We start from the raw sequence: 24,676 nt of genomic DNA on the forward strand, positions 1-24,676 counted from the left end.
TAAATATTGATCCTTGTTTTGTATGATCGTAGTGTATTTATGCAGTAACTCATGTGAGTAATAAAGCATTTTACTTTGAAATTTAAGAAGCACATGCAGTATTGTAGTAATATATTTTGTGCACATTAATGAAATATTTACTGTTGAAAAGCCTAACAAGCAAAGGGAAATATACTAGGTATTTTAAGCAAGACCTCCAGATTTTAAATCGTGAAATTGATGAACCAGAATATTGTTTTGTGAAGTTTCAGAGGGTTAAACCTACTGAAAAGTAAAGTATTAACCGGGCGGGAGTTGTGCATTTCCTTATAACGCACCTATTTCTGAAATTCAGAATTAAAAACGCTTCTTACAAAACCTGCTGTTTCACTCAAAGTAATGATAGCATATGTATACGCTTTATGATCCCACGAATAAAAAATTTTTAGTTAGAGGGAAAAACTTCAAATTTACTCCTTACACTTTAAACGAGTCAATTTGTTGAGCATCGTTGCTTCGATTTCTTCTTAAATATATTTAAAATGGAAACATCCGTAGTGGTAACGAATTTATAAGAACGTTATTGAAACAAATCTCAATGTCTGACAAGTAAAGACATTGTTATTGTTACTGTATTGTCAAAGTACAAAATGACGTGATATTTATTCTTTTTCTGGGATATTTTTTAAACAATAATAGTACGAAACAAAAGTATTGAATATCTAAAGAACGTTACATACCGAATTCTCTTTCAAATAATTGGTTACTCTATATTTTATACACTTTATTCCAAATAATATAACAATTAATTATATCATATTATTCAGCTTTAGTAATATTTTGTTTCCTGAAAATTTGTGTTGATCGTAGCTCTGGTTCAAGCTTTGCAATTTAAATTAGCTAAACGTACCTATTGTAGAGAAAACTATTTATATTTAGGCCAACAAAATAACGTTTTAGAAATTACTGAGTGACTTTGTTTGATAAAATAAAATCGATGTAAAACTTTGACAAAAAAGTAATTCATTAACAAAACTATGTCATTTTCTCATTAATATGAATGAATATATAAATTATCTTATTAAAGGTCACTGTCTAAGCTCATTTTGCTACCATTTTTGTTGTTTTATCACCCAAAATGACAAAGATATGAGGGTTTTATCTTCTATATTGTTGTCATGTCCAAAAATGTATGCACATATATAGTTCAAAATAGTTTTTTATTGGAACGTACTCACTCTGTCCTACCAAACAATTTGGTACCTATGAAAATTGTCGACGGGGGTGGGGGTATGATAAGGGATGCATGGACCCAACCTTTGTTTCAAAACTGAGGTGTAAGTCATGTTATGAATATTTCAACATAGTATAATGTGTTTTCTCAAATATACAGAAATTACTCAGGTGCTTAAAGCTTCATTATGTATGTAACTTTGATATTCTCTTTAAACCGTAATCGTCCACACCTATTTGATTAACAACAAATATTTTTATGTACTTTTATTACTCTTTCTGATATTTTACTTAAAAATTCAATGACAGCGTCTGAATCTAACAATTTTGTTTACCACCAATATCGTTTATATTTTGATATCAGAACAATTTAGAAGTACATACCATTTACAATTTTGGTTACTTACAGTTGATCATGAAAATGGATAGGAGAAAACAGTTTACCGTCTTAAAGGGATAATAATTTTAACTTATCTATATCAGGGATGGCCACAGCAGTATGTCTTACGCTTTTTGAATAAATTTCGCATTGAAATTGTGGCTTCAATAAGATTTTAACTCATAAATGCCGTTCATGCAGAGAATGGTGTGAATGAATATTTTACTCGATATATTCATCTATATCATCAAGACGTGTGCTTTTGTAAATTTAGGTTAACGCCCAGTCCTTATATTTTCAGTTTTCTCACGTTAAGGGATTAGTATACACGACTGTTTTATCTATTTTTTCCATACGACTTTTGAGTATAGTTCTGAACAAGTGCAACCTTTAATTATTATTATTACAATACAACGAACACAAAGATGGATTATAAAGACAAAATATCATAAAGTCAGGTAAGAAATTTATGTCACGTTATGATACATATATCACATAGACATTAATTATTATCAACTGAGCTGAAATAAATTTGTCTGGCGAACATGTACTTAACGCCATAAAAAAAGTTAAGTTTATTTTTATTATGCAACATTTTAACAAAATTTTTAAACAAATAAAAGGCATTTTATATATCATTTTGTTCTACAATTTTATCAAAACTGCAAAACATGAAAAGGCGATTCATATATTTTATTGTTCTATATATTTATCAAAGTTGTCAAACTTCTAAATTTTATTCACAGATAAAAATCTTACATTCATAACAAATTAATTTTTGATGAATATGAAAAATGACTGCTAATTAGTACTACGGAATTATTCTTTTTAACATTTTCATATTTAGGCTTCAATTGAGCTGTCAATTCTGCCACAGGCACCTGCAGTTTTAAGTTGTTAACTATACGGATTTGCCCATGGATACAAATTTTATCCATAAAAGGATCATCTTTAATATTTGTTATTTTGGAGTATAAGGCATAGAATTCAGTTACCTGTGATATTGTCTTAAATGGCTTTAAGTGAAATATATATGTCATTAATGATGAAATGGCCATGCCATAGTCCGAGCTTGTAGATGATAAAAGCGAATAAAACTAGATGGTATATAGAACACGGTATTAGGAAAGAATGTTTAATTAATGAAGGCTTGAAAATTTGTGAAAATATCGAGATGGCATTCAGGATGATCTGCATGCAGATTCAGCTGATATTAATTACTTCTATAATTCTTAACCATCAAATTGAATAGCATTTTAAGAAAATTGTAGCAGTCTAAATACGAACGCAACAGAAATCTACAATATACATAATTATTATACATTAATGCGGTGACTGAAGGAAAGGATTTTTCATTTCAAATACATTTGGCATTGCTCATTTATTCAGACTAAACATACCTGCTTATTTTATCTTACACTACACAAATAACTGTGAACTTCAATTAGTAATAAATGTATTTAAAACTTCCTTTGCAATTAGTGTCTATTTCTTCATCTTTGGCGACTACTAATCAACCACAAAAATTCTGCCAACTGAAGAGCATTCGGTTACACGCGCTGCATTATTAATATTCATACATTTCAAAGTGCGCAACGGCCGTGATAGCTACCTTTCTATAACTTTTCTCCCACGCTAAATCGTCATTGAATGTTCTTATTCTGCCTTTAATAATAGATTTAATGAAAAACTGAAAGATTTCTTACTATAAAAGTCAATATACTGTGTTAAGATACGTGAAATGTAAGATTACTTCCTATAATCGAAAATAATATTTAATGTTTTCCAAACAAAGATTCCTCCAACAAATACATTCCATTGTCTCTGTAGAAGATTGAAAGAAAAAAAGTTTTTATCATGAAAAGATCAATGTATAATATAATATGATATGATATGGTGATCAAATTTTAGTGACATGATATAATTATTGCATAGTGAACTGTTCAAAATACTGGAAAATCATTGTTTTCTAATATTCATGTAGAAACTAGAAACTAGTATATCTTAATCCGGTTACCTAAGTCAAATCAGGTTCTACCATATTTTTCAGTTATTTGTGTTGCTATGGCAACCGAAATTCCAAAGCACTCACGCACACTGGAATAAAGAGGTTCATAAATAAAAAAATAAAAGAAAAAGAAGAACGGTTAGGTAGTCTTCAGAAAAAAAATCATTTTAAACTGTTCCTAAATATTCAAATTAGTGATACGCATACTTCTCTGCTTAAATTAGATGACATGAAAAATACACACCATGCATGATCACGTGACATTCTTAACGTCACGTCTCTAAATGCCTTCAATGGCTTGCTTGAAAGCACGGCAAGTTTTTCAAAAATTAAGATGATTTCTTTAAATTCCCAGATGTGAAAGGTAAAATAATGTTCTTCGTGAATATTTTGTTATCTCCATTTTGATTGTTATACTGAATAATACAGGTTTTGTCATGGCATTTAACGGCTCATTTATTTAAGCCATACGAATATCAAGTCAATAGTTTCCGCTCTAGAGTAACAAACAAGGATTCTAGATTCAAAGCTCAAGCAAAATCAGGATATTTATTAATTATTTCGACGAAGATCTAGCATTATCTTATTTCCACTAAATGATGATGCTAACTTCTTGTCAGTTTTATGACAGAAGATGACAAAAATGAAGTCTGGTGTAAAAATTCATTCCATCTATACGACGAATATCATGCAAGCTGAGGTATCTATATACAACCAAACTGTACAACAAAGATCAAGTAAATTGTGTCTTTCAGGTTTTCTAATAGAATGGCCCAAATATAACCAGATTTTGTTAATCTCTTGAATTCAGTTTGCAGCTTGTTTAATCCTTGGCATAAAACAGGTATGGAAACACTTTTTATCTTGTTTGACCTGCATTTACCTGGCAGGCAAATACGTTTCATTTCACCTGACCTTAAACATGTAGCAAAAATGAAGTATATCACGGCATTCCAATGTCTTAACATATAATAAGAAATCAAGCACAGCATAACTTGGGGGCCTCCGTGGCCGAGTGGTTAGAGTCGTTGACTTCAAACCATTTGCCCCTCATCGATGTGGGTTCGAAACCTCATTTGAGGCGTAGAATTCTTCACGTGAGGAAGCCATCCAGCTGGCTTACGGAAGGTCGGTGGTTCTACCCAGGTGCCCGCTCGTGATGAAATTATGTACGGAGGGGCACCTGGGGTCTTCCTCCACCATTAAAGCTGGAAAGTCGCCATATGACCTAAAATTGTGTCGGTGCGACGTTAACCCCAACAAACAAACAAACAAACAGCATAACTTGCTTGAACTTCGGCATATGGCAGAAATGGAAACAAAAAGATAAACGAATCACAACACTCTTGGCAATACAGGGGCTGTTTTGATCTTTTCGCTTCCATTGCGTATTATCAACCCTTTTCCGTGGCTCAAACATGTATACCCAGGTTTCGTCGCCTGTTGGCAAGTTAGAATTAACCAGACTATCACAGCCTTTTTATAATATGTTTTCAACAGTTCCCGGGCACATTTAAGGCGTTGTTTCTTTTGCTCCTCAGTGAAAATGAGGTATCCACCTGGCGCAAACCTTTCTCAGGTCCAAACGCTTTTCAGAATTGCTTGCACACTGCCTTCTGATATGCCAGTACAACTGGCTATATCTTTCACCGGCAACCGGGCATTCTGTTTTACAACAGCGATGTTTGCCTTGGTAACAGAGGTAACGGGTATCATCTTCGACACATAATTTCCCAGCTTTAAAAGCTTTAACCCACCTAAAAACTGCGCGCATTGAAATGACCTGAGGTCCATACATACCACACAATTCATCAAAATTTGCTTTGAATCTATGCGAATTTCAGTTACAATGTGACAAGTAAATTGGTCAGTGTATATGTCTATATGACTGCATGTATTTCAATTTGAAATAACTCGGTCATTTGAAAAGCAATTTACACGAAATAAATGGACATAGGACACATCATTCAAGTGCAATGAAGCGTTTAAAAATAACTGAGATAGCCCATTAGTGACAGAACATTTTGCTGGACCCTCGTATTAACATTAGTCTTTATGCACACTGCAAAGTTCCCGTTGTTAACGATGGAGCTGAAAAAAGTGTGAAATTGCTTTTCACTATCCTAACCTAATTTAATTGCCTCCAAATTAATTATAGAGAAAAAATACTTAAACCGTTTTCTTGTACGACTCTGCATTTGTTAAGTTAACCTTACCATTCAGTTGCCTTATTAAAATATTAAAATTCATATAAAATTCGATTGACAGTCTGCGTTTATTTGGTTTTCTTCGTGTATTTCCTTTCATGATTGTTATGACATGCTGTTCGCCTATATGTCACATTTCAAACCAAGTCATAAATAAGAAATAAAAAATGAGAATACCTTTTTTTAAACTGGATATGAAATAAATTTAAATAAGGTACTGACGCCATACATGAGCTAGCAACTGAGAAAACATGCAGTTTTGAAGAAATATATTTTTATTTATGAAGCATCAAACGGAATTGTATACATCAGCAACTTGGACAAATAGACCTGCATCTGAACTAAAAGAATAATTAGTTAATCTATTACATGATAGCGACGAATGCGTAACAGATAATTTTACACGAAGAAAAAGAAGAAAACGTGTATTACTTGTGTGGCAGCCATATTGGAACCGTGTGCAAATTCCGACGTTTTCAATATAGTTGCAAACCAAGAAACACGTACATCAGTATATTTGAGAATTAATAGATAATACACAAAGAGGAATGCATGTGTCATCAAATCCGTGCATATTAAATAATGGAAATAGGAATTTATACACGTACCAGCGAGTATGCGGCGTAATAATATATAATGCAAGACGGGGAACCAAAACAGCAGTTGGATATCAATAAAACAACAAATATACACAGGTCTAAATGCAAACCGCTGTACGGTGATAAATACCGAAATGCATGTTGACAAGCACACCAGACTGCGGCAGTAAACAAACAGTACGACAAATAAACAGATAAAACAAACACGAGCAAAAAATGACGAATGGAAATATAGAACAAAGAAAATACGAACCGTGAAACCAGTCGTGTGAATATAAAACATAAAGAAGGTATGTGTTGACGAATATAAAGTGGGAGGGACGTATACTAGAAAATCAACTGTACACAGAAAAGCAAGCAGAACTGTGAAAAACCTGAAAGTCTGTATCACGATAATAAACATGTTATACCAGTAATATATGGAAATATTTGGCGTACCAGTACCTTAAGATACAACGGAAAATATTTACACTCAACAAAATACAAGCACATTTTTACAACACAGTCCTGTAAAATGCAAAAAGAGCATGCACGTCTGCACTCTAGTTGTTGAAAAGGCAAAAGAGAAGATGCACTCCAACAATCTAGCTATATATTAATAACACGAAAAACAGAACATGAACAAAGGCAATCCAGCCGTGAAATGTGTGACAATACAACACTAAAAGCATGCATGGCAGAAATCCAGCTGTATCAAAAATGCACATTAGAGAGGACGCACATCAGTAATACAGCTATGTTATAATACTTAATGGCTAAAAGGGAGCATGTTCACCTTCAACTTAGCTGTATAAAGCTAAAACACAAAAGACAGCACGAATGCCAGCGATCCAGCAACATAAACAAGCAGTCCAACTGCATGACAATAAAAGGTTCACGAGAATATGTTCATCAGAAATCCAGCTGTATGATAATAAAGCACAAAAATAAGACATGCAAGCCTACAATACAGCTTAATGACAATAAAGCACAAAATAAGGCATGCAAGACTACAATACAGCTTAATGACAATAAAGCACAAAATAAGGCATGCAAGACTACAATACAGCTTAATGACAATAAAGCACAAAATAAGGCATGCAAGCCTACAATACAGCTTAATGACAATAAAGCACAAACTAGGACACGCGTGACAACAACACTGCTGTATGACAATAAAACACTAAAAAGAGGATGCAAGCTAAACATTTTTCTGACAATAAAATACAGAAGAGAGCATGCATGCAAGCAATGCAACTGTTTGACAATAACACATAAAAACAGAGGAAGCACACTAGTAATCTAGCTGTGTAATAATAATGATACACAAAAGACAGAAGCTTTTTTACATCAATCAAGCTGTTTAAAAGTACAACGTTTGTATGAGAAAGAGCAAACACAAATACAAACACATACACCATTCATGAAATAAAATACAATGAAATACAATATCAGGAAATCAACTGCCTGACAATAACAAGCTGTATCACAAGAGAATGCAAAGGACGACATATGCATCGACAAAACAATGTATTACAAAACACACGCCAACAAACCACCTGTAAAACGATACAACAAAGAAAGGTGCATCATCGAACAAGTGGAATGACAATTAAAATGTAAACATATGTACACGTAATTTCGTTTATAGAAAAATAAAAAGATTGATCAGTTATATAACAGAATGAAACAGGAAATTTTGTATTCCCTAGAAACAATTATATGTATTTTTCTGCACCCTGGCGTGTAAGCAAAATAATTTCGATGCGTAAAAAATCAACATAATTATGATACAAAAACTGAAACGATATAAACCGACAAGTTCATTCTAAAGCTCCTGACTTTCAAATTACTGCCAATGGATATAACATACTTAGGGAGACACATGGTTTCATACGAAATATCAACAAATCCTTTTTTCGTGTCTTTTTTAAAATTTCCGGTTTTCCGTCAAGTTAGATAGCAATTTTTGTGTTACTAGTACTTTACTTGCAGAAAGAAGATTTTGGAGAAACTTCATTATATTGCCTTATTTTCAGTATACCACATTTGAATTAATATAATTATGTTGAATATGTGTGGATTTCATAATATATTAATGTCTCTATAACTGCAACAATAATTTTGAACTTTTGTGTATTTTAGTCACCAAGGTCAGGATCAGGAGCACATATGGAGTGCTATGGCAAGGAAAACACGTTATCTTGCTAATTTTGAACATTTGTGTATTTTAGTCAGCAAGGACAGGAGCACATATGGAGTGCCATGGCAAGGAAAAGGAAGAAACGTTCCCCTGCTATGAGCATTCTAGCTTTTGTTACAGCATTAGGTAAGGAAATATTTTAAAACGGCATGCCTCCAGAGCGTTCGACAACAATTTTAAAATAAATTTTTTGTTTTAGATATCTTGAAATAAATGCTATATTTCTTAAGAAGGCTTTAAAACTTACTTACTGACAAACTTTATGTTACGGAAACACATGAGAATTTGCTGTTTTTAGTACTTTTTACGACGAAAATCAAAAAGCGTTTGTCACGCTTTTACTCCAGGTAAGCTGTCTCGATTATAAATATTTATATTTTGAAGTCATTATTCACTACTTCAGCTATAGCGCTATTGGTTACGACGAAGGGAAAATGTCTTTATTGCCGCGGCGTTCCGGGGTTCGATTCCCGATGCGGTCATCATTTTTTCTTGATTTGGAACTTTTAAAAATATTTTAGAAACAAAAATTCATATTCTAATGTTCATAATATGACCAAAACGTCAATTTGAAAGAAAGATTATTTTTTTGCCAAATCTGAAGGCATGCTGCTTTAAACAAAATATATCATTCTGACTACATATTCGTTTTATTTTATGACCATGACAACATGTATATTTAGAATTCTAAGCATTCAAAACTACGTTTCTTTAATCATTTATAACTATAATTGATAATTAAGAGGTTTGTCTAAAGTTCAAACACACGGCTATATAAAAGCGAAATATATGCGTCGGTTTATAAAATTATTAAAAAGATTTAAGGGGACGCATATTGCTACATTCACAGTTCATATGGCAATGCGGAAGGGGTGCATATTCAAGAAATCGATGGTGGGAAAATAAAAAACATATTCCTAAACTGATATAATACTGATGGACATCTGTAATATTCAGTATTTTGTGGATAAGGATGTGGTACTATGAATGTAATAGGAAAACAGAGGTCTTTGTGAAAGTACATTCAACACAAAATATTAAGCTTTTGTATAAGGAAAAAACAGGTTTTTTACAGTAACAGTGTTCCAAATAATGTTGAAGGGATGAGATTTTCTTTCTAACACACCAGGTTTGCTTAAACATGTAAAAATTTTACGCCACGTCTGTTCATCTCGGGATGGACGCCATATTTGTCATTGATAAAAATGTAAACAAAAAAATCAGAGTGGGATTAGCATTGCAAGGGCATAACATGACATTCTACACAATGAATACCTTAGAACAGATATCTAAGATGCTACACAGGTCAGGCGGGTTAAATGCATAATGTCGATCACTTTAAATTCATCTTGAAAAGGTGGTTAATTTTAGTTTGTTTACATTGTTTTTAATTTTCCCACGACTTCTCGGCGATTCACTGCAAATGTGTTACTGCGCCGGACGAAAGGTAACTCTAATAAACAACGGGAGACAACTTAGGTGTCAGCACGTGTACGATTTTTAAAAAAACATGTCGATGATTATAATTTCTTATCAAATAATGAATCCTATTCAGATATTCGTCTTTAATATTAGAAAATTATTAATTTCTGTGGACATTTGTCAAATAATATTACTTACAGTGGACTACTTTGCGCATCAAACTGGTTTCCGCTTCAGTTGTGAGGCACTTCCGTTATACTTTTTGACAATAATAACAAAACACAAAATGAATCAATAATGTCACTTATAAACCGACTGCTACTTAAATCAGTGTAAGTAAAGTTGTTGTTACAACATTATACATGTTCGTTACGTTATGAGATAAAGTTTATCTTGAACTGCATAATCCATTAATTACGTTTAGATGATATTGCATTTACAACTTATTTGACCCCGTTTTTTTACGTGAATGACAGCATTCTCGTGCAACTCGTGCAAACAGAATTATGAAAAGTATGGTGGAGAATTCAAGCACAAATTATAAATGACATTAAAGTGAGGATAACTGTATATTCGTCCAGTTTTGATCATTGACATTCCTGCTGTTTATTAGTAACTTTTGTGAACAAGATTAGAATGTTGCTTTTGCACATATACACATTGATTGGACCTCTCAACCAAATTTCATACCTTATTTTTGGGATTTTAAGACAATACAATTCAAAAGTTTGTTGAATGTGTTTTGATATTTAAGTGCATTGTAGTTCATGAATACCAAGTTAAAAATTAATAATGGCAACATTTCTAGGCCTTTATTGTAAGCCACTAGACTTCTGTAACGATAAATGTTTAATGTATTAAGGGGAATATACTCTTTTAGTTTTGTAATGTGGCATTCCTTGACCACCGTATCTTTTCTTATGCACTACTTTGTAAACAAACTAAATAATGTGTTTTAGCTCACATATGCGAAATGAAAAGCAAGACAGTGAACTTATTTCACATTCTTTCTTTAAATTAGAATCTGTAGGACATTGATAAATGTTTGGACAAAGTGAAGCACTATTATTTTCGCACCAAAAAGTCTTAATTCTTGACTTTGAATGTACACAAGAAGTCTTATGTAATTCAACAATAACTTTCTTGTTTCAGTTTTTCTCATTTTTATTTTAGTGAGCAATCCTTTGTGTACTTATAACAGTTGAAACAGTTTTCATTTCATTTACCAAAACCTTGTACTTTTTTGCAGGTAAATTTTATAATACCCCACCCACTTTTTTCTAATTTCAAAGTATGCGTCCCCTTAACGAGTCGCATGCAGAACAAACCAATTAGATATAGAAGGGCTTACTTACCAACGGAAAAATAACTATGTAGACCGAAATAATGTTGAATTCACTTAATATGAAAAATACATTAGGCTATATTTTCGAAACGTACCATCTATGCGTATTTTAGCAAAAAGTATTTTCGTAATCGAAATATTTACTTGTAACGAATGTATATATTTAATTGCAATTAACGCTCATGAAACACATTTTCAGATTAGGTTTAGTCGGACATACATGGCATATAAAGATTTGTTTAGAAAATGAATTGACCAGTCCTTTCTCCAATGATAGAGGATTAAATTGAGATTCGCGTTTCAAAACACAACGTACGTGACGTGGGGGTAATGCAAAATGTTCATATATCATGTCAATTTGTCATATGCAAAGCCTTTTATCGCAGTCTGCCTAATGACTTTCCCTATCGAAATAATAGAACGTTGTTTGATATTATATACTAGCTTACTCAATAGAAGATTTTCAGACAAATACACTTTTTAGAAGAATAAAATTCAATATTGATTTGATGGATAGAACTTCAATTGAATAATAGTCGGGCCATTTTGAAACAAAAAAGGTTGTTAATGAGTTTAATGTCGACTTCAAATGTAATAACATATATATTTTGTAAATGTGCGCTATGAATTTTGTATTATGTGAATTCAGGCACGAGCTACATGTGCCCAGTTGCCCAGTCATAAAAGGAACCACAACACGGTTAATATTTAACGAATAATAATTAGTAAATATCATTTTTTGAAGATACAGGTTTGCAAGAATAAATTATTGCAATTTGTGGATGAGACGTTTTTAAAATACTCGAGCAGATGCATATTTTAACATATCATGTTGATTAATAAAAAAGGGAAGGTCCGTGTTTATCAACGTTCACAGCGTACATCTAGTTAATATTGGGCGTAAACTACGAGAAATCTATAATAATAAATATATAATTTATTCATATTGACTTGAGATATTTTATGACGCTTTAAACGTATTGAAAAACATATCTAGACAATATTGGTTAAAATGACCTACACTTTTTTTTAGATTTTTTTCTTACCTTCAAATGTTTGTTTAGCATACGAAAATGTTATGTTTAAAGGGCAATTAAGGAATGCCTGACAATGAGTTAATTTTAGATGAAAGACATCCACAAACATTTCATAACGCTGAAATAATGTTTAAAACCGGACCACTGTTGAAAAAGATATGGCAGTTTGAAATTAAGGAAAATGGCTGATGATGGCGGCAGCCATTTTGTGTGTTTATGACGTCAGTTACACACGTTAGCAATTCCGTTTACATAGATCACTATCAAAAGTTTTTATTGTTGTTTTTTTTAATGTAAGATGTAAAAATTTTGTCATTATAATTGGAAAAAGCAGAGAAATGATTTTACAGAAATAAGTAAATACAGTTCAAATACGGTATATATCTAGAAATTTAATAAATCCGCCATTTTGTTTAACATTACCATCGAAACAAAGTGGACTCCATTTTGATCAAATATTTAAATGTTCATAACTTTCTCATTTTTAAGCCGCTTTTGAAAATCCGTTCACTTCTTTAAATTATTTAAGAAGTCATAACAGATAGACTTTACATAGGAACAACGTTGCCTTTCAGTTTAATGACTGTTACATACGTGTGAGGAAAACAACATAACCATATCATAGCATGCCATAGAGTCAAAAAAAAAAAAGAGAGAGAGATGAACACCAAAATAAGGAATATATCGACTTTTTATCTAAGTTTAGCTAATTTGATAAACTAATTTCGGATTGTACTACTTGCTTTTATAATATTTTGCAGACTGATGCAAAATTGGTGCCATTTTATAGGATTTACTCTTCCGTTTCTTTGCCATAGGCAGAGTAATAATCTTACATTTAGATTCTTCATAACTTATTCGTTTCCTTTTTTTGTAGTTATTGTTACAACATTTATATATTTACGTGGGAAGAAACACAAAGTTCAGGCAGTATCTCAATATACGAATACAAGCATCTACTCATATCAAAATGTTAACTTTCGTGACTCGCGTCGGACATTGCTTAAGCATTCCTTTCGAAAGAAAAGACTGGTAGATGCTATGTGGACAATGAAACCTAAAATACCAGAACGCTGGAAGTATCCAGAAAACAAACAAAGTTTCGGTGCTAATATGCAAAACAAAAATTCCGGTGAAATAGTTGAAGACGAAACAATAGAGGTCGATTTAACACAGACCACGCCTTCTGACACTGACAGCGAATTGACACCATCATCATACTCATCTCAAACCACACCTTCTGTAACAGATGCCCCGACGACTCCGATCACTACACAGTCAGAAACGACGCCCATATATACTGAATCACCAACATCGCCCATCACAACTGAATCAATAACTACACCCATTGTCACAGAACCTGGCGAAAGAGAAATAACAACAGAGTTGGATCCAGATAGTGATCCTAATGGTAGGTTGTTTACTCCACAATAGGTTCTTAAACCCCAACGGAACTAAGCTGATACGATATTTGTCCTTTAGTTTATACTAATTTGTTTTATCTCGATTGTGATGAAAGCTTCAAGCTTATTGGAACCACTCTCGAGTCCGCTTCCTGGAAAAACATGTACTGGTGTCATATGAGAAGTCATGGTCTTGACCCCAGTGGGGCTTGAACCCACGACCCCTGGATTGACCGACCGACACCTTATCCACTAGACCACCGCTCCATTGACCTTTTTCGTCGGACCAGTAATTGTAGTCCCTTTACGAACATATCTTTGTGGTTCTTCAGGGTAGCTTTTTACCTAATTGTACACAGGCATTTCGTGCATTTTGTTAACAATGCATGTTTTGGCAAGAAAATAGTTTGATTTATACTGTTCTGTGACTTTGAAACATGTTACGATTACAAGCGATATTCGGGCGCGCAATATTAATCAGTTTAAACTCTACAGTATTGTTTTACCACAGCGACTGACCGTTTCAAGTTAGTGTCTCAATTTGTTAAATGTTATTTGTTTTTTATAGCTGTCAATTTTATATTTCCCTTTATACATCCATACGTCCACTTATGTGGGGTTTCGTTATGGAGAGGCTTCGTCTTTAGAATTTGTATATTCCTTTGTACCGTTTGGCTATTTGTCTTTGGTTATACTGAACTGACCGGTCAGTACAGTATTGATAGTGTTCAAACAGCACAAAAGTTTCACGAGGTTACCTAAATCTTAACTGGGCAGTGGGAGGGAGTGGATTAAATAATAACTGGCAACATATATCAGGAAAAAACATTGTAGTATGTGCCAGTGAAGTATAAATTCTTTTACTTTTAGACCTAAATAAAATCATTTAAGGACTGCATTATATTTTCACGCGCATTTTACTAAAATATATTAAATTGATACTTTTGGTACTAATTTCGTCAGGAAAACTATTCTTTGGTTTTGAAAACTATTTTAAAGTTATTTAATTCACTTGTCATTGAATGACTGAGTTGCATCTTCTTAAATTTTATCATTCATAACATACCTTTTGAGGGTTAAACCTCCTTATGGTAGTAGTTACACAACCAGCCCAAAGTATGACATGCCTCGTCAACTCACCACATGTTCACAGTGTGATAATTGAATATGAACGTGACAATTACCTAGAAAATTATAATTACAAATAAATCATTATTGTAATATGTGTATGCAAGTTAAGAGAACCATTATCAAATTTAAATAACATTTCAGTCTAACTGTGAGTAGATCTCAGAATACCCCAACTTACAGTCAGATTGAAATGTAATTTAAATCAATGTTAATTGTTCTCTTAACTTGCATGCTAAATTGAATCTGTCCCGGAAACTTATATGACACATTAATGCTCTTGCATTTACAGTTTCAAGTTACATATAAATTTGTTTAGTCTCGATCATCATATAGAATATTAATATACTTTTATCAGACTGTAATTTAACATAAGTTCAAAATCCGATAAAAGTTTTTATAGAAATCGACTTACTAGTATATGTTTAGCTTGACAATAAGATCAATTATAGTTTGAAGATTTCAGTGTGATCTATATATTTGAATGGAATTTAAAAAAGTTGTTTGTAAGATGGGAGCAGTTGTTGCTTATAAACCTTTCCGTAAATAAATGAATAAAATACCAACCTCTTTCATAACTGTTTATCACGTAATTTCTCATTGCAGATACTTTATGGCTCTTACGTAACAGACGAGGAGTTGGCGGTATGATATTCTAATTTTCTTGGCCGTTACAAAACATTAAAGAACACTGGAATTCAAACATTATTTGGAACACAAAAATATCGTATACATGAAACATTAGTCATTGGTAAAACTGTCACAATCAACACATGCATATATTTTTCAAACAATGGTAAATAATAATTATTCTGTATAGTAAATATCTACATCTAAATTATGAGAGGTTTTAGAAACTTATTAATAAATAATATATATCATTGCATTGTTCATCTTCAGCCACGCCCACTTCGCCTGATCCATTGACAACATCGGTACAACCACGTAAGTTCTTGTATGAAATGTTAATGTTGTAAAAGAGCTGTTTTTTGTTCAAATTTTTATCATTTTTTTTTGTCATTATTTTTTAAACTGTACACGTATAGATGTTTTCAATAACATTTATTTCACACTTCTAGAATACATTTTAAAGCTATAACATGGTTCGAATTATGCAAATTAGATACAATCATGAAACACTCGTAGCTGTAAAAATGAAAATGTAGCAGCTGTAAACAAACCTTAAGGTAACAGCACATACAAATGCTACAGCTGTTGAAAATGGGGCAATATTTTAGGGGACGAAATCAGAGGTTTTAGGACGAATAGGTATTCCAAAGAAACAGTTGCAATTACTATAAAAGGCAAAGCATATTTCCCAGGAAGTAAGGAGTAATATGTAATATGTTTACAGTAGAGCAAGTGCAAGAACTCCAGAGTTACAAAGTTGAAACTATGCATCAGATCTTGTTAATAAAAATCCCTTTTTCACGGAAACCTATTATCTCTTTCAGACTCATCAGCTTAAAATTTATTCTTTTAATGTCAGCACTAATATATTTCCTTCTAAAACTACATATATTGATAATTGTAATAATTGGCCTCGTTACCATTGTAACGCTTTTGACAGTACTACCAGTATATCTGCACTATTGGCCTCGGTAGACATTTTAATCAAATTCTTAATATTAATATTGTGCCGGCATGACCAGTGGTTCATTCTGTTTATCAAACATTTGTATTCCGACAGCTGAGTGCGGAGAGGGTATGGATAACGACGATTACTATATTGGACCAAACGGCGACTGTGAATGTGGATATAATATGACTGGACCTTCTTGTTCAACGGGTATGTTGTTTGGGTTTATCCAGATTAGCAAAGTACAAACAGACCAGCCATAAAGCTGAAAATAGCGTATTATAAAAGTGCAGTTTTATGTAATTTTGTATTAGATCTATGTCACAGAGGCATTAGCCATGTTATTTTATCATTTTCTCAAAGATATAAGTGCAAGTTTATCAGGATATTGGACATAGATTTTATATTGTAAATCGGTCATGTTTGGGGTAAAACATGACCAGCATTTGTTGACCGAACATTTTTTGTGATAATTTCATAATGAATTCAGTTACCATTCTGCTCAGTAATCTTATTAACCGAGAAAATAATCAGTTTTCTTTGGACAAAAGTGAGCCTTTCACATTGCTTGTATTAATGTCAGCTGTATTGAAGTTATGCTATGTTTGTATTTTTAATGTGAAAATATATCTCTGTAGAGGATACTGAAGAAAACATTAATCAGAAAAAAATGTCGTCTTTGCAATATGAGACACTCGCTGATGGTGAGTTTACGAACGACCAGAGGGCAGACTTTCAAGCAGAGGTACACTTTATGCGTAACGTTTCAACATTAAATTATATATTCGTATTTCACTCAGTGGCCATATAACGTTCATATTTGTTTTCCTTTTCCTTTGAATCTTCAGCGCATTGTAAAGGTGTGCATTTTCAGCTATCATTAAATTCTATAAGATGATCCTTAGGAAGCACAGAATGTAACCAAGCAAAATAACAGCAGACTTGGTTTGATAAAGTCTGATATTGAGAGGTATTGAAATACGCAACACTCTTCACGCCTCCTAGCACCGGCTTAAGCGGACTTCCATTATCTATAATGGACTGCATGATCCCAGATCAGAAAATATAACAACACTGAATCCAAGTACGGGCAGAAATTTTACGAGAATAGACAAGACATAGAATACTGTAGTAGTATTTATTCTGTAATGTTTACAATTTACAAAGATTTGGTTTTGGAATATAATACATGGTCGTGTTTGAAGTGTGTTTGGCCCAAAGGTCAGCACGCGTATTTTAAACACAACCGTGTGTTTTATACCAAAACCGAACTATCTAACATCACATTCTTCTTATTTCATAAATGACTGAAATAAAAAAACGGCCGTAGTTAGAATCATAGATTACAGCCTAAAGTTACTTTTTTTGAGATGGTAACCCGTTTATTCATACGTCCATGGCATTAAGCCATTTAAAAATAGTATAGAAGTGAAATCATATATTTTACTGAAACTGCCCAGAATGATGGAACTTTAGAGTCGTTAAAGCACTTGGCAATCAGATAACTTAAACTCTGTATCACAATTTGAATTGTGCATGTTCATTATTTATGATATTGTTTGACATTTCGTTCGAAATTCTTTCAGCTGGAGAAGCATTACAGCGATTTAGAAGGCTTTCAGCGCATTTTTGTGATGCCAATGGTGTAAGTTCCACCTAAATATTACTTCTGAATGATCTGTACTTACCATTCAGTATTAACATAATTCTTTATCGGGAAACAATATACAGCCATGTACAATACATAGTCAGTTATAGTTGTGTAAAAAAGCACACAAAATATTGCCAAAATATCATATATAGCCTTTTTAAAAAGTGTTTATCAAGAAATTTAAACACGCTAATCTTAACGTCGTATTACTTCAATTTCTCACAATACATTGAACTATTTTAGACTACATGAAAGTAACAATCCCAGTCCATCAAAAATACAAATTGAATAAAAGATTTTAAATCTGCCATTTAAAACACATTCAGTGATGGACGTCATAACTTGAGACAAGAGTTCTACACACGTAAACCAGAGTATTAAATATAAATAACCCGATTCTTTGATACTGACCCAAAGCCAATATGCAACTTTGTTAATGAAATGCATTTGTACATGTATTCATTTTGACAAGCATAGATCCTACTTGATAAACCTCCGGCTGTCCAGACTAACGCCCTGGATAACTACTCGTGAAAAATAATTAATTATCTGAGGCTGGTTTAAACAATGGAAGTGTTTGAACTGCAATTTGCAATCTCCCTGGTACGATTCAGATACAAATAAAACATCAATTACAATAAATCTATTTTTCAGGTACGATCCAGAGACAAATAAAACATCATTGAGTTATATAATATTTTTTGACACACCAACCGACGCAGAGGACGCCGCAAAGTCAGCAAGTAAAACATATGACATCGTTGGTCATGTTCTACCGATAATGATTGACAATCAGCCAGTCACGTTTGGAGAAGAAGATACATACCTCATACGACCGACCATAAACGACAGCGTGGACCGTAGTAAGCTTTCTTTAGTTTGTTTTTTTTTTACCAAATTTGTCGGTCTGTAATAACCGAAAGAACGAGTAACCATGATCATTCATGAAACACTCAAATATGATTTCTGGAGTTATTTGTATATGTGGTTGAAAATTGCTGTCATGGTATAAGGGATTAGAATCCTTTCAACTTTTGAAATGATTCATGATAAATGTTTTTCTATACAGAGCTGGTCGCCTGAATTGTAATGGACCGGCAGTATTGCCGGTTGTTTGTCTGTGTGTGCTAGTCTTGTGCACGTCTGCGTGCTGCGGATTGCACTTTGAGGAGGCTGCATTGTTTTGGAACGTGTCTTTACCTGTTAGATATTCATCCTTGTTTTTTATTCTTATGGGGTTCGTTGGTACGATTTCTGATTTCGTCTTAAATGCAGCGCTAAATTTGTACATATTAGTAACAATTGGACCATAAACTTTGACTAAAAATAACATTGTCATGTTACAAAACACATAAAATTTGAATAAGTTGGATGTAAGGAATATACATCATTCATCTCATTCGTACTTCGTGTCAATGCTTAAAACATTTAAAACAAAAATAGTAGTTAAGACAATTTTCGAAATCTTAATAAAACCACTGCATTGTGAACACACAGAATCTAAAATGGCGTCAGGTTGTTTAATTAAACAGTTAACAAGTTACAGGAAATTTAACTCTATACGAAATAGTGTGTGTAAGATAAAAATCAGTCTGAATAATCACTACTTGAATCATAATCTTAATTCGATTGGAGTCATTTCTACATTAATTGTGTCTTAACTAAGGTTATTCTTGTAGTCCCCCTTGGCTCTCAGACGAAGGAAAATGTTTGCTACATATATGAACAGCTTCAAGCTTGTGACCACGGGGAAAACAGAGGAAAGTGTGTCAACAGAAATGGCATTCCAATGTGCGAGTAAGTGCTGCTCTTGTATAAAATTGTACTGGGTCTTTGAATTTTGAATGTCAATGTTGGTGTATAATTGCTAGTACTAGTTACGTTTAACCTCTTTTTTAAAAACGTGTTTGTTTTCATTATTTTTGTACATATTTGATGTATAAAATTGTTTTAGAAACAGTGCATTTTTATCATCAAACATTTATTAATTCAGAGGTCAGGGTGGTTTATTATTGATCGTGACTGCTGGATACGCGTAGTTAATATGTTTATTAACTAATATTTCAGATGCACTACACAATATGTGGGCGAATTTTGTCAAGAAGTGGTTCAGTATGCACCAGCAAGCACAGAGGAAGAAATTTTGCCAGTTTTATTACCTGCTCTTGCTGCTGTTGCCGCTGCGGTGGCACTGTGCTCTTGCTGTTTCTTCTGTTGTAGGAGGGTCAACAAAGGTGACGACGAAGCGTCGTCGTATACAGAGTACGTTATTTCTTACCGTTAAGGAAGTAGTATCATATTGTGATAGTATATAACAGTTTTCTTTAAAGTACTTCTTTTGTATTGTACGGGAAATAACGACCAAGTGATATTTTCCCTGAAAGTGACTTTTAAATTTTATCTTATTATCGTAAGTTGTTAAAAGGCAATTCAACATAGCCACAACCTTTATTTATTATTACTTTGAGTTTTTAATATGTATGGTGTTAAGTATGACTAAGACTTCGATGAGAGAATAGCAATGTCTATAGATTGTAATTCAAGTTTCCATTTCAAAATTAAAAGAAGCATTAAGCTGTATGAAATGCTGTGATGCTTAACATAACTGATCCTATTTGTATCATTTAGGACCTTGATAGAATCACCGCCACTTATCCTGCCTCGATACCATCCGTTTGCCTTTAAGCAATTTATAGCTGGAGCGGAAGCTGAAGAGTATAATGCGGTGTACGTAGATAGACCAGTTATACAGCCTGTGATAGTTGAAAGGACGATTGTAAAAGAACGTCCAGTAAGGCAGGTCGTCCAAGAAGCTGTCGTGCCTGTCGTCCGGGAAGTTGTTGTCCCGGTAGTTCAGAATGCTGTCGTGCCCGTGGTCCAAGATGTACACGATCGGGAAGATGTTGGACGGCCGTACGTACGGGAAGATCTCCGACCTTACGTTCTTGAAAATGGAGGTGCTATTTGGAACACTTCATCAAACAGCGATGTAAGTACCAAACTAGCGAACATATTTACATTAACGTTTAAGTGCATGGAAAATATCGTACTAAAAGATTGTAATAAATACGAACATTTTATTCATACCTTAGAGATATACCGGTCAGTAGACATTATACTTATACAGATGATTTAAGTTAACCAGGTTTTTATATAAGTTAGCATGAAAGAACAACAACAAAATTGTCAATCCAGTATTCAAGTTCAAGAAGTAAACAACTTATTTTCTGGCATTATGGTTGAATACATGTGCAGTGTGATTTAGTTATTCAAATTTGTACTAGAAATCTATTGCATGCATTCTATGTACTACCGATGTAAATTTCGGTTATATTTTATAATCAGATCACCGTTAGATTTACCAACAGTTAGCTGGTTACCCAAAGAAAATTCTTTATTGACGGATGACTATTATATGTCGAAGTTAATAAAACTATGCGTGTATTTGGACGACATCACCACTTTGCATGACCGCTGTTTTAGTATTATCAGCAATCGAAATTGTTTCCCTATTACAGAGGAGCACAGAGATTACAAGTCCGTCACTGATCTTGCCTCGATTCCACCCTACTCCATTTAGACAGTTTATACCTGGTTCGGAGGGAGATGAAGAGGAGATCAGGAGTATGAAGTTTGCTTAACAGTATATCAAACACGGAAACTCTTCAGGTAATGGCAAAATAAATATTAAAATTGGATGTTTTGTAAGTATATATTGTATGCATACACATTGTCTTAATTGCACACCAATACAGTATAAAATTTTAAGGTTCTTGCTCGAATGATAATTATCACTACTAAGGCTTTTTACTTGCTCAGGTTATATCCAAAATATATAAGGCGTACTGTTTGTACTGGTCTAAACTAAAATATGTTTATTCTGGGATAAAGATTTGCAACGATTTCTTTTTCTGTAAAAGCAGAAGAATGAACGGTATATCATAAGGGAAGTACTGCGGACAATAAATATTTACAAAAAAAATCATCTGTTTTTGTTGTGTTACAGTCGCACTGACACAATTATAGGTCATATTGCGACTGTTCAGCTTTGATGATGGAGGAAGACCCCAGGAACCCCACCATGCATTATTTCACCACAGGCGGGCACCTGGGTAGAACCACCGACCTTCCGTGGTGGGCTGAATGGTTTCGTCTCATGAAGAATTCAATGCCCCGAATGAGGCAAGAACCCACATCGGCAAGGGAACACCATGTTCATCAACTGTTAAACACTAATAACGAAAACAATGAAAAACAAATGTAATGGGCATTTACAAATGTGCTTCCTAGAATATACATGTATGTAGAAGTAAAAATCGTCAACGTTCTTCTTTATCCTGTTTTCGAATTCAAATGTAGTATAAATGTTTAAAATAAAACCAAATCGCTTATTCTTGAGGAATGATGAGTAACAATCAAACTGTTTTCTAATTTCAGATTCCGATGAAAATAGCTTCAAAAAGAACGCACCGAACAATATACATCGAAATGTAACCCAACCAGGAAAGATAACAGCTCTAATGTTATTGTCTTCTTCTAACATGTTTATTTTGATCTTTTATTGGACATTGTAAATAATTTGTTTCGAACACATATTCATCTTGGGAATTCAGTTATTTGTTTCTTTAGTTTTGAATGTGGTCTTTGGATTTGTATTTTGTATGACTTTGGTTGTCTTTTAGTTTATAACCTGTCTTTAATTTGGTACGAATGATAACATAGTAGACACTTTCGAACTATTTCTCCGTGCAAGGAGAAGTAAAGAAGGGACATAAAACATAGTATCCCTGTGATTGTTTCAGTTCATTTGTAATCAACTGTATGCATACCAAGAAGAGAAACTGTATGTTCTGTTTATCCTTCTTCTTTTATTAAAGTTTAAGCTCGGTGATATGTTCTCTCTTTTAATTATCAATACCTTCTGCTAAATCTCATGTACAGTGGATAGGAAAGGTCGACCGCAAATAGGTTGCAAATATTAATACTAATCGTTTTGACGACCTGTCAGTTGAACATATCAATAAAATTACGTTTGTTTAATATTGCATGAGTATCTTTATGCACAAAATTTATCTATTAAACTTGTTACAATAAATAATAAAATTTAAATTAAAAATTCTTTGCCGAGCATTCCATCATTTTGTCATTGTGTTTAATAATTTCAATATATAAAGACACAAATGTGATAATCTTTTTATCACATGTTAGCTTCTTCTTAGAAACACCAAAACTTTCTTCTTTCTTTACCTGTTATAGACAAAGCCAGTCCGACTAGGGTCTCCTACGCTTTAAATTACACCAACGTAAAAGAGTAATCACGCATGTGTAACATGGCTTTATTCACTCCCATGACGTCAAACATGTGATAAGCTAGTACCTGGCTAGTATTACCGAAAATCCGTAAGTCTGTTGGAAGGCTGTCTCACATAAAACAATGTGCACTACAGTTTTGACATCCATCTATATTAAGCAGCATTGAAATTAATTCTATTGGATCACCGGACATGCCGGATGCGTTGTGAAATATGCGTGTCGTTGTGGAATATATGCACGTACAACTGGAGTTGTGCGCACGACTGGAGTTGTGGGCGTTTGTGCAAGTGATTTGTTCGATGATAATTCATAATGTGAACTTGTATCCTCTTATATTTCATGAATAGGAATTTTCACTTTTCTGAATTTAACTGTTTCCCTGTATGTACATTATAAATTCCTTATGTCCTTGTGATCCAGTTAACTATCAGAGAGAGAATACATTTTTGTATATTGCTTTTCGAGGCTCAGCCTGTTGACTTAAATGTCATTCCTGATTTGTGGGACATGATAACGGAGATTTCAGTATATATGTCATGTTGAAGTGATACCATCGCAAAGAGCAGTTCCGACATGTATATAAAGCAGCATAGACTTTATTGGCGTTACAAATTTGTTGGTGAATACGAATGATCATCTGAACTAATAATCCACGAAAGAACAAAACTTAATTTTAACAGAGATGTGCTATATTTATCTTCAAGTTGTTGGATTTAACCTCACACTGATTCAGAAACAATCATATATGTCGTATTGCGACTTTGAAACTCCCGTCAGTATTTCAGGCACGAGCTGGTACTTGGTTAGTACTAACAATCTTTCTTAAGCCAGCTGGACGGCTTCTTTACATAAATTATTTCTACACCCCAAGAGAGGTTTGGAACCTACACCCGTGAGGGGCAATTGATTCTAGCTTGGCTACCATAACCACTCGGCTACGAAGACACGAGATCATTTAGGATTTAGAAAATATATTGCTTCTCGAGAACAGCCTGTTGAAAAGACTAAAATGCCATTCCTGATTTGTACAAGGACAATTGTTCGCTGTGAGTGTACTGTCAAAAAAGAAAAACAAGTAACAGTTTTTAATTTGCCAATATAGCAATTATATCCGTTCAGCATACGATTTTTTACATTTGTAAAACAGAAGTATTATTATGTAAGAAAGACATTTTTGAAAATAAGGGCTCATTTTCTGGCGTTGAGAATTT

General features: G+C 33.3%; 1 protein-coding gene across 1 annotated transcript; it reads left to right on the top strand.

The window, feature by feature from the left end:
- Nucleotides 1-1,891: 1,891 nt before the first annotated feature.
- On the top strand, nucleotides 1,892-23,271 carry LOC123560342 (uncharacterized). Its single transcript, XM_045352545.2, has 14 exons — nucleotides 1,892-2,049; nucleotides 8,619-8,713; nucleotides 13,269-13,802; nucleotides 15,529-15,567; nucleotides 15,823-15,867; nucleotides 16,613-16,711; nucleotides 17,140-17,246; nucleotides 18,088-18,146; nucleotides 18,807-19,015; nucleotides 19,832-19,949; nucleotides 20,220-20,414; nucleotides 20,781-21,141; nucleotides 21,671-21,821; nucleotides 22,590-23,271. Exons 2-13 carry the CDS (start codon nucleotides 8,650-8,652, stop codon nucleotides 21,791-21,793), a joined length of 1,953 nt encoding a protein of 650 aa, XP_045208480.2. The 5' UTR covers nucleotides 1,892-2,049; nucleotides 8,619-8,649; the 3' UTR covers nucleotides 21,794-21,821; nucleotides 22,590-23,271.
- Nucleotides 23,272-24,676: the final 1,405 nt, after the last annotated feature.

This window comes from Mercenaria mercenaria, chromosome 10 (assembly GCF_021730395.1).
Source record: "Mercenaria mercenaria strain notata chromosome 10, MADL_Memer_1, whole genome shotgun sequence".
In the NCBI taxonomy this organism is placed as follows: domain Eukaryota; kingdom Metazoa; phylum Mollusca; class Bivalvia; order Venerida; family Veneridae; genus Mercenaria; species Mercenaria mercenaria.